Source organism: Brachyhypopomus gauderio, chromosome 13 (assembly GCF_052324685.1).
Source record: "Brachyhypopomus gauderio isolate BG-103 chromosome 13, BGAUD_0.2, whole genome shotgun sequence".
In the NCBI taxonomy this organism is placed as follows: Eukaryota; Metazoa; Chordata; class Actinopteri; order Gymnotiformes; family Hypopomidae; genus Brachyhypopomus; species Brachyhypopomus gauderio.
This window is the reverse complement of record NC_135223.1, coordinates 2062969-2074219: the sequence shown is the minus strand read 5'-3', so window position 1 is coordinate 2074219 and position 11251 is coordinate 2062969. Positions and strand designations below refer to the sequence as shown.

At 38.2% G+C, this 11251-nt stretch overlaps 2 protein-coding genes across 3 annotated transcripts; one reads left to right on the top strand and one right to left on the bottom strand.

Annotated features, from left to right (window-relative positions):
- Positions 1-37: 37 nt before the first annotated feature.
- Positions 38-2155, bottom strand: LOC143473608 (uncharacterized). Its single transcript, XM_076970677.1, has 5 exons — positions 2005-2155; positions 1562-1825; positions 1423-1467; positions 895-1011; positions 38-694 (listed from the first exon to the last, which is right to left on the bottom strand). The coding sequence occupies exons 1-5, from the start codon at positions 2048-2050 to the stop codon at positions 498-500; spliced, it is 669 nt and encodes a 222-aa protein (XP_076826792.1). The 5' UTR covers positions 2051-2155; the 3' UTR covers positions 38-497.
- Positions 2156-2183: 28 nt separating this feature from the next.
- On the top strand, positions 2184-7275 carry prelid3a (PRELI domain containing 3A). 2 transcript variants are annotated; one of them, XM_076971053.1, is made up of 8 exons: positions 2184-2267; positions 2731-2785; positions 3434-3602; positions 3903-3992; positions 4121-4191; positions 4289-4391; positions 6887-6977; positions 7123-7275. In XM_076971053.1, exons 2-7 carry the CDS (start codon positions 2754-2756, stop codon positions 6956-6958), a joined length of 537 nt encoding a protein of 178 aa, XP_076827168.1. In that variant the 5' UTR covers positions 2184-2267; positions 2731-2753; the 3' UTR covers positions 6959-6977; positions 7123-7275. The 2 variants fall into 2 exon arrangements, with proteins under 2 accessions (XP_076827168.1, XP_076827167.1); XM_076971052.1 differs by lacking the exon at positions 2184-2267 and having other exon boundaries at positions 2388-2785.
- The last annotated feature ends 3976 nt before the right edge of the window (positions 7276-11251 follow it).

Genomic DNA, 11251 nt, shown 5'->3' with positions numbered 1-11251 from the left:
TTATTTAAATTTTTTTCATAAAATACTTGTGACTTCCTTGACTTTTCCAAGAATTTATTAAAACAGTACTTGTGTTTATAAATATCACATATACAAATAGCCTGAAACGCTATTTAAACATTCATACTAGAAGAAGTATAAAAGGTTAATACAAAAGCAGACACGTGACTTATTAAAATTAAGCTGTGTCCTGTCAGTTCATGGGAACTAGATTCTATTTGTAACAAAACCATGAGATGTTGAGGCATTTATCCAGCACATAAATAGATAAACATTGTGGCATTCATGTTAGAGGAAACATGACTGCCAGGAATCCAGGTTGATGTCCATGCTCTTAAATGACTTTTCTGCACAGATAATGGTAAGTTCAACGCATTTTGATTTATGATTCTCTTATTCATAAAGACGAGATGCACAGCTGTCAGATACTGGGACTGGACTATTAAAATGCTGGAGAACAGCTCCATCCTGTGTTTATTCTCCTCAGTTCATCCCGCTCAGCCCTCAGAATCGTCTGTCTCCCTCTCTCCTTGTCCCTGCTGTTCCCAGTCTTGATTAGTCTCAATGCTCATGTAGTTGTTGTCCCCTATGATGACGTACTCCACGTATGAGCTCTCCAAATGGATGCTGGGGGAGTGTGGCGGCTCCCGCTCCACCATCTGCTGATCAGCCCTCTGTGCGTACTCCATCTTTTCTATTAATGAGAAAAATACATATTGATCATAAATGCACATGGAATCAAGAGGTTAAACAGCATACTTAAAAAACAACTCACTTTAAAAGTACGTATGGATCAATAATTTCTTGACATCTTATTGCATGACACCATATACACAAAACATACAAGGTTGGATAGGAAAGATGTCATAAAATGTCTCTGAGCGTGATCCTTACCATTAGTAACATGTGTCTGAGAGGGGACTCTGTACAAGTCATTGTTGTTTCCAATGATGCAGTTGGCCAATGAAGAATTGTGTATATTTATGATACATGGAGGACTTGCTTCTTTTTCTGAAAGCAAGAACAAAGAATAAAAGTGTGAAACACATGAAATGAGAGCCAGAAAAATTTATTTGGTCTGCAGTTCCGAGCGATAAGGAAAGACACATAAAATGAAAACAATCACAGGCTGAAGTAATATAGATGTTGTGCACAGTCACAGTGCACAGTCACAGATTATGAAAGGAAGTGTAACCATCATGCAAAACAAGCCAGTAGTATGTTTTAAGGATATAAATAGAAATGTTTCCTGAAATACAGAAACAGCAACTGACAAACAGTCTGCCCGATACACTGAATGATCACGCAGGCGGTTTTATAAGCATTATTTACTGTGTAGTCCAGCCGTATGTATATCAGATACATATTCGTTTCATAAGGTAAAAAAATCAGATCACAAATGTAGACCAACAACCAAGATACCTGGAATAGATATGTCCTCCCAATGATAATGATCTTCCTCTGTTACTGGATGGATGGATAATTAGACACTGATTAGAAGCATTGCTCATTCACAGCTTTATATAATAATAAAGAGTTAACAGTAACATTTAGCACCTACCCACGCATCCTGTAACCCTCTCAAAAAGAGAGGGTTCGCACACGCCAAGGCATTTGAAGAAAAGCTGACACGCCCTGCGACCTTTCCGAATGAGCGTCTGCACGAGCTGAGATGCTTTTTGTATATCTGTGGCCTGAGACTGGATCAGCTGAACCTCATACCGCGTCAGGGTGCTGGACTGACACAGGCAGCTGGATATTCTTTGTACCAAACATGCTGACATGGACTTACTCAAGGTGCTGATTTGACGCTGTAGTGTTTTTTCTGTTGAATGAGACAGAATGTAAAAACTACATGTAACCAGGCCTCAAACACCGTGGTGAAACTTACAGAAACTGGTGTTTCTTTTTTAAGATAACGTTTGCTCGATCCTACTTCCTTATTCTCGACTTCTTTTCAGAGTTCCATCAGTGTACTTTTAGAGTGGAAGCTAAACACCTTACCTGGTGGTACAAGACCGCTACAGCTGTTAGACACCGTGATCTCCATCTCGTAAACTGAGTTTCACTACACATCAATTCATTGTCAAGCTTTATTCGAGAAGAATGTTGACGTCGACGAATAGATAAAGTGCGCATGCGCACTTTCTGTGTAATTTCCCTCGAAGAATTCCCCTTCGTGAACCAGAATACCAACATCCAAGTTAACAGTGTACATGCTTTTATTTTATGATTTTATGTCATTTTAAACTAATCGACATAAAACTGTAAGTGAAGCATGTCACTGAAAATAACAAAGTATTTCAATGGTTCTTGTTTTTTTATTCTTAGCAATGCGTTCATCCTACCAAAAAGTGTACATGAAAGTTCACTTTCATGCTGCAGAAACACTAGCTGTCTTGGCTTTCGCGTTTCGTCTTTATTATGTTTATGTTATGCCCGTATTGTAGTCCATACTGTGGTGTTAAATGTGCTGTTGCTTTTCCTACGTCATTCACCGGTTTCGTTAGTATTGTCAGGATTTGTATTGTACATATGCGCATTTGCGACGCACGGTTGATCTGCAAACGGTCCTAAGACGTCAGTTGATCGAATGTGAACGTTTATTGGTACAGGGAGGATTCTGTCTTACTGAATCTATTGAGAAGATGTTACCGGCAAAGAAAGGCAATAAAGAAGATCTGAATTTGTTTCTTTGCAATTTATAATTTGGTTTACTTCAATTTGCAGTGACTACCAAGGTGTTTGTAGAAATGAAGATTTGGAGCACGGAACATATATTCAGGTAGTACCAGGCCAGCAAGGATGCGCACTGATTCTTGCATCACTGGGCATAGAATCTATACTGTGTATTTCTAGTGCTTTTTGGGGGGATTTCTTTTTGTAATTTTTTAAATTTTATAAAAGGAATGTATTTATTTATTTATTGCTGATGGGGTCTTTGGTTATGTGCGATTCCTATTACTTAGTAGTCGGTCCCTTCTCTGTAGATAAAAAATCAAGGCCTATGCCATATGTTTAACCGTTAAATAGGTTATTCGTATTTTATGTGTGTGCCTTCACGATCCATATGTACACATTATTTCTGTCTGCTTATGATTAATTATGTTTTATATTAGATATAAACCTTCCTTTATGCAAACTTAAAGACCAGTAGGCTATAAGTGGCTTCACGTATTAGTTTGACATGACCTAATCACTTTCCGACGCCTCTGTCGTAAGACCTGATACTTCCCTCTTTGATGTTTATGTGTATTTGTTGTTACCACATATTTTGGTTTAGAACACAAACTCTTGACACAAAAAGCTTTGTGTAGTTATTTGCACAAGCCTTCACACCATGAGCCATCAGACAAACTACAGCATATACAAAGTGTGTATCAACAAAACCCGCATGGTCATCTGCTCTGTGCCTCGTCATTTTCTTTCACAGCTACCCCTGGGAGACCGTGATTAAAGCAGCAATGAAAAAGTATCCCAATCCAATGAATCCCAGTGTAGTAGGCGTGGACGTCCTGGAAAGGAACTTGGACACAAATGGACGTCTTCACAGCCACCGGCTCCTGAGCACCGAGTGGGGGCTGCCCGCTGTGGTCAGAGCAGTAAGTAGCTGCTTTGTTCAGCTCAGGATTTGTGATGCATTGTGCTGTAAACGGCATTTTGAACAAGGTACCTGGAGAATGTGTAGCTGATATATGATGCATTATACTGCATTATACTGATGAAAGCGTAGAATTTTGGATCTAACACTGTTACTCAGGAACATTAAAGACACAAAATGACGTTCATATGTTGTCCTATGAACTTTGGGGGTTAAACAAAAGCAGTGACCTCTGACCTCAGTGTGTTCTGACTTATATGGTTTTTATTCTACACAATAATTTGTGAAATTGTCTCTTTAGATTTTGGGGACAAACCGAACTTTTACCTACGTTAAAGAGCATTCTGTTGTAGATCCTGAAGAGAAAAAAATGGAGCTTTGCTCATCAAATGTGAGTATTATGTAAAAGATGATTATGAAATACATGGGGTAAAAAGTCGCTTCCTGAAATATTTTGATATGATGTTATGGAAAAGTTAAAATGCAGAGTATATTAATGAATTTGCGTCTCCTCTTTAGATAACCCTCACAAATTTAGTGTCTGTTGATGAGAGACTTGTTTATAGACCACACCCAGAAAACCCAGAAGTGTGAGTAGAGCGTTATTGTTGATCTGTGTTTATTTGCAGATGTCGGTTCCTTTGTCTGCCTTTAAGAATAAGATGAAGATCTTCTTTCTTCTCACAGTACCATATTAACCCAAGAGGCCATAATCAGAGTGAAAGGTGTCAGTCTGAGCAGCTACCTCGAGGGTCTGATGGCCATTAGCATGTCGGCTAATGCCCGAAAGGTACTTGTGCTCTGCTCAGTCTTTTCTTAAACTCAATAAACCAAAGCATTCACTCTGCCAACCAAATGCTCTGTTCATATTTCCACTGAGCTTCTGTTACTGGTGGTCGTAGCTGTAATGGTGTATATAGACACACAGGCTGCATGCTATTGCACTCTTAAGAGCTGCTTAAGTACCTCAGCAGAGAAAGTCCAGGTCAGGTTAGTAGTATGTTGGACCTCGTTAGTGGTCCCAGACCCTGAGGAGACCTGCTGCACCAATGCCGCTCACTGGAATATCCCCTTCCACGCATCACATGGAACAATGTGTCGACAAAAACTTGCTCAAAGTTTGAAGCTTGCTCAGTATATGAAAGGGAAGCTCAAATTTAGTTTCATTTGCCTGGATGACACAACCAGAAAAACAAATTGCTACAAAAGAGGAATTTACCCTGTAATGTGGTTTTCACTGAAGCTTATTTTAGGTTCCGCAGAGCTGTGCTATTTTGTTTAAAATAAACATTACAGTATGTTTTAATAAAAGAATCCTCAAATTTGAGGCAGAAGCACAAGTACACACAAGTACACTCAGCCATGTCTTTATGGCTCTGTTTTATATGGCTGTTTAAAATGTGCTGTAGTATTTAGGAGCAAATGTGTAAATGGGCATAACTAATTAGGTTATAGCCTAATACATAAGAATTTAGGCTTATAAAAAACAAAAACAAAAAACCCCAAACATATATACGTATTAATCCCAGATTGCTGCTAATGTTTCCTAGCACATGAGCTAAATGCTAACAGGAATATAATTTAGAGCCTCGCAGAGTAACCGGGCTGTTCAGATGAGCGGAGAATCAGGCTGACCATTATGCACAAGTCAAGTTTATTGGTCATTTGCAAAGGAGGAACTTTCTGCTATTCAGATATATCACACAAGGATAGTTGTAGACAAAAACTGTACTGTACATTGTGATTTTGTGGAAGTGTCCAAAGTGACATGATGCAGTACAGTAACAGTAATGAAGTGAAACAATGAGCGTGTATTGGGGAAGTCTCACAGATTCACACCTTGGTTGGAAGCCTGAGGCGAGAGTATTAGCTGGATTGTTCTTGGCTTATATGGTGTATATCCTCCTGCCAGATGGCAGCACAGTGAGCAGGGTGCATGCTGATTGGCTATTGTCTGGCTGGATCTTATTGTGTCTTTTTGATTGGTTTTTATTCAAATGATGTCATCAGACTGAGGAGAATGTGACTCACCCGGAGGCTGTTGTGGTCTCGGAGGTCTCGCGCTTGTGCTGCTAAGAGCCAAAATGGTTTACAACATTAGAGGTCATATGAAGAAAGGCATGACATTTACATGATGTGTGAATTTACATATTTCACGTTAAATGTTAAATGTAGATAATAAGTTATTGGACTTTGAAGATGTCAGCTGAGTGTGGGTCAGGACGGTGATATGGTGGGGGATGCGGGGCAAAGGTCATTGAGTTAAAGTGCTTGTTAAAGGGCTAAAGATAAAGGGAAGTCTTGGATACTTTTTTTTTTTACATGCTTTAAAAGTACAATGCCAACACATATTGGCAGCAAAGGTGATCCATTAACGGGTTGCTGTTGTCTTTTTCTTGAGTGTTAAGTGTTTACGTGTTAAGTGTTATAATATCCAGATGTCTGTGGCTTCTCTAAATGTTGCAGTGAATTCAAAGTAGGCTGGGTGTTCAATTCCAAAATCCCGAAAAGTCTGGGTGGTCAGCTTAGTTTCTGAATTACAAATAGTCAATTTGGTACATTTCTCACATCATGGTTTACATTGGCATCACAACAAGTGCAAACAGCAAAACTCAATGAAATACCTGCAAAAGCACATACTTCACTCAAAATTCTTTGTTTTTGCCTCAAAAGCAAATATTTAGGTCAGTCAATTTTTCAGTGCCATCAGAATATCTAGTCTGTGTGCCATTGCTTATAAACAAGGCAGTCAAAATACTTAGCCGTGTTGTCAGTGCAACTATGATGGATACTAGCGAAGTTTTTGATTTCAAGAATGCTGCACATTCTGTGTTATATCAAATACACGTTACACACATACAAACTTACACGGAACACAAAGTTACACAGTATATGGGAGACTGAAAGCAAGAAATTGGACTGCAATCAAATTTGTACAGCAATATTGTTTGACAAAAACAAATCTGAAATTCAGAAAAGACAGACAACTGACTGGAAAAACACACCTCTGACCTATGGTAGAGACCATTGGTTGATCTAAACATTCACCAATTCCCTTTCTTACTGTAACTGAATGTTCACCTGCAAACAATTTAATCAAATTAGGATAAATTACCAAAATGTAACAAAAAAATATATATAATAATAAATGTAAAATGATGCCTTAATGAGCAGTGGCATAGATTTGCACCATCTAGGTCACTAGTTTAACGTTAACCGTTTAGACGAAAGAATGTAACGGAGATAGAGCTGACTAATGACTGGTGTCTCTTTTCTTCTCTACAGGGATGGGATGCAATAGAGTGGATCATTAAAAACTCAGAAAGAGAGAATTTGCCTTTATGTGATGTGTGCTGACATGTGGTAACATCTCAGGGTAAAGCAAATATAAAAACTTAAGTGTATTCTGAATGCAGCTACATGGAGCTTCTTCATGGTGTTGACCAGAGTGTAATCTGTTGATAGCCATGCTGGCAGTGTCTGACTGATGTCCTCTTTCTGTATTTGATTTGGAAACTCAGGGCCAACGTGTGAAGCAAGTATGAAGGGGTAAACGCAGTCAGCTACACCAGCTCTGGAACCACAGTCTCCTGGTCTTTATCAAGCTCTGGAACCACAGTCTCCTGGTCTGTATCAAATTCTGGAACCACAGTCTCCTGGTCTTTATCAAGCTCTGGAACCACAGTCTCCTGGTCTTTATCAAGCTCTGGAACCACAGTCTCCTGGTCTTTATCAAGCTCTGGAACCACAGTCTCCTGGTCTTTATCAAATTCTGGAACCACAGTCTCCTGGTCTATATCCAGCTCTGGAACCACAGTCTCCTGGTCTATATCCAGCTCTGGAACCACAGTCTCCTGGTCTATATCCAGCTCTGGAACCACAGTCTCCTGGTCTATATCCAGTTCTGGAACCACAGTCTCCTGGTCTATATCCAGTTCTGGAACCACAGTCTCCTAGTCTATATCCAGTTCTGGAACCACAGTCTCCTGGTCTATATCCAGCTCTGGAACCACAGTCTCCTGGTCTTTATCCAGCTCTGTACAGTAAGTGTGTGAGTCAAGAGAGTTTGTTTAAAGCGCCACTGTGACAACCTCATAAACCTCATTACTCTGCACTTTTAAATACATACTAGTTGGAGTCATTGGTAAAATGTGGAATGTTACATTAGAATTTGAAATTCTTCTGACTACCTCCTTTCAGGAATTTTAGAATTTTTAATATAATTTGTTGTTCGTTGGATATTTTGTTTCTTGGAAGTTATGGAGAGGCATTAAGTGTGTGTTTTCCTGCTGTTTTTGTTTTATTAATCAGAGATAGAGATGAATGAGATAATATGGGTATAATTTATTAACACCATTCCTACTGTGAAATGTATCATCAGCTTTTTTGTTTGTTCAGGTTTTGGTTTGTTTCTACTGTTCATATGTGAATGTTCTCTGTTTCAGAGACATTTGTATGTATTCTTCACTCTCTAAGATTTAAAAAAGAAAAGACATGCTGCACTATACTGTTATTCTCTGGCTTCTATTTACATACACATTTACATACACATTTGTGATGTTCCTGTGTACTGCTCAGCAGCACTGGGCTTGTTGAGCAGTGAGAGAATACAGTGAACGTGAGCTTGTTGTTTTGACCTGTGATATTATATCTGTATAATATCAGTGAATGATACTTTGTTGTTTTGATCTGAGATATTATATCTGTATAATATCAGTGAACGATAGTTCGTTGTTTTGAATAGTAATATTATATCTGTATTTCCTCCAGCAATGATGGGTGTAGCAGTCCAAATTGTGCATGTGCTTATGTTTAGATTTTTAGGCAAATCCTTCCTTCTCAAGACAATTTCCTGCCTATTATGAGTTATTGACATGTGTTCTGAAGTCAGATGTTCATGTTATGATTTGAGGTGTTTACAACATTGGGAGTGTGTGTGTGTGTGTGTGTGTGTGTGTGTGTGTGCCATTGCAGAGGTTGTCCTGCATATTATCTTGGGACGTGACCAGCAAGCAGACCTGAGGTTTCTGTGCTTATTGTTCTGATGAGGAACCTGAAATTAGATACTGTGTGCTGCTAATGTTTCCTAGCACATGAGCTAAATGCTAACAGGAATATAATTTATTTGTTTAAAACATTGCCCTTTTCCTCTACACTACACATATTAGTGTTATTTTCTGCACTGTTCTAAAACAGTTTTTATGTATTTATTTTATAAAAGGTAAATGTAATTTACTGCATGTATACTGAATGAGTTGACTCCATTTTACTATGCATGTAATTAGGGTTGCAACGGTATGAGATTTTCACGGTATGATAACCGTCTCAGAAAATACCGCGGTATCACGGTTATCACGGTATCACAGTTAGTTTGTATATTATTAAAAGATACACTGACCCTTAAAGAAATTACAACAAGTTATTTTTGTTCAATTAACTATTTATTGTAGAAACCTGGAACTATTGTATACAAAATGTGTCCTTTAAAAAAATAAGCTGTACACATGTTTATATAAATACTGCAAAATTAGAGAAACCTAAATCATGGATTTCAGTACAATTATTTAAGTTTAAATTATTTAATATCTGATAAACTCAGCCGGGGTCGCTGTCTGATCAACAACTGTTGTAAACGTCCGTTGTACTTCCAAGTTAGAATATAACCAGATACTGCAGGAAGAGAGGATTTATTTCTGACATGATCCTCACAATAGAGATTTCTATTTTAAGGCTTTCACACCGAGTCTGGTTTTAACATATCAAAAACAGGCACGTTAGAATTTGAAAATGAACGCATGTAAATTAATGGCGTCTTTCACATCCAGTGAAAGAAAGGACCTTAAAAAGCTAGGTTTATACTTTCACTAGTGACCGTAGCTCGCGACTCCGCACAGTTCTTTTGTCTTACGTTAACAAATACGAGCCTCTTGTAATTCCAGGACGAAACATGAGAGAACGTGAAGACGTTAAGATTGGGCGTTTTGGAAATAAACAACCATTAAATAATGTGATTAAATAAGCGAATTATTTCGAGTAAATTTATAAATATTTAACTTAATTAAGTTTAAGGTGCTGGGAAATATTGAAACGGACCTTTAAAGTTACGTACAAGTACTTTAATTCCACCTTATAAAGGTGTATGAACCCTGCAAACATGACTTTGTTCATTGCGCTGAGGCGCAGCGCGCGCAAAGTTACAAAATTCGAGAGGTGCACGACCTCGCGAATCGACAGCGCGCGAGACCAAGTATGTCCGGGCGGAGCCACCGCGATTACGTCATTTTCGCCGCTGATTTTAGTTTAGCTTTTTTTTGTTAAATAATGTGTTAAGTCTGATGCACTTTCTGCCATTCTCACCGCTGTGTGCGGAGTAGCTGAACCGGAGCGGAGTTGCGCATGCGCGGGTCAGTTTCTCCGCTGGCTTGCTTTTTACCGGTAATAAGCAAACGCACACGATATGATAACCGTGCATTTTAATACCGTGGTATACCGTGAAACCGGTTACCGCTGCAACCCTACATGTAATTTAGCTAGTCTGTTCTATTCAGGGTCTGATGCAATCAATATTCATGAGGGCTTCAGCCAATGAAAGAAATTATGGTAATATCCATAGGTCAGGACATAAATCTAGAATATACTTTTTATTTATTGTAGATGTTTCGAGGAAATGTATCGCTAGTTAATAGTAGGTGACTGTAGCAGAACAGTGAGTCTTGGTGACAAGGACCATTTTCGGTGCTAAAACATATGATGAGAGTTATCACCCGTCTCAAAAACAGTTCCAAAAGGTCATTTTGATTTGAATAACCCTATTCACTTGTTTATTTAAGAATGAATTAATAGTATAGGATTTTTATGAATGAATAAATGGTTCAGCCAGAGCCTTTTTTGCTATGGAAATACAGAATACATGATACATTATAAGTTAAACTGCTCACTCAGAAGTCAGATTGAACTCAGTACCAGTAAACATCTATACGATACGAATGACAATTCAAAATGCATTCCATGTTGCTATATTGAAACAAAAACCAGATTGTGCAGGCCTTTAACAGATCTAGGTCACATACATGACAGTTTACTACTGTCAACATTTCAACATTTCCCCAAAATCATAAGAAAACACAAGTGTTTAAAAGGATATTCAGGGTCTGTATGTAAGACCAGACTTGCTTTATTGTACTGGGACACTGAACTCCTAATTGCTTTTTTATTACGGTATTTTCCTGCATCTTTAACCAATAAAAAGTTGGTATGTTAGCATAACATACCATAATACAGACCATTTAGTCTCTCTTATTAAGATGTTCCAGATGATGACGTGTGTGAGGTCTAGTGTGTTATGTTTCAGCTATTGAGTATACAGCAAAGATAACATCTCTTCTAATACTTACAGGCAGATGTGTATATGTGAAGTAACGTGCAAATTCTGATTAAATATTTTGTTAATACTATGCCGCATTATGACCGATAATCCTAACTACTGCAGCAAGGCAATTTACATTAAGGATCTTCATAATTATTATTGTAGGAATAGTTGGCAAGTTAGAGATTCTAATGGACATGTATTCAGTTCAATATTAAACCCAACTGAATGCACTTACAAAAAAAGCCATGAGACAGTTTGTCAGATTGACTGAACGTGTTTCT

Coding starts and splice junctions, on each gene's coding strand:
- LOC143473608 (XM_076970677.1), bottom strand. CDS start 2,050: ATGGAGATCACGGTGTCTAACAGCTGTAGCGGTCTTGTACCACCAG. Junction 1,826..2,004: donor TAGCGGTCTTGTACCACCAG/GTAAGGTGTTTA, acceptor CTCATTCAACAG/AAAAAACACTACAGCGTCAA. Junction 1,468..1,561: donor GAGGGTTACAGGATGCGTGG/GTAGGTGCTAAA, acceptor CCATCCATCCAG/TAACAGAGGAAGATCATTAT.
- prelid3a (XM_076971053.1), top strand. CDS start 2,754: ATGAAGATTTGGAGCACGGAACATATATTCAG. Junction 3,603..3,902: donor TGCCCGCTGTGGTCAGAGCA/GTAAGTAGCTGC, acceptor TTGTCTCTTTAG/ATTTTGGGGACAAACCGAAC. Junction 3,993..4,120: donor TGGAGCTTTGCTCATCAAAT/GTGAGTATTATG, acceptor TCTCCTCTTTAG/ATAACCCTCACAAATTTAGT.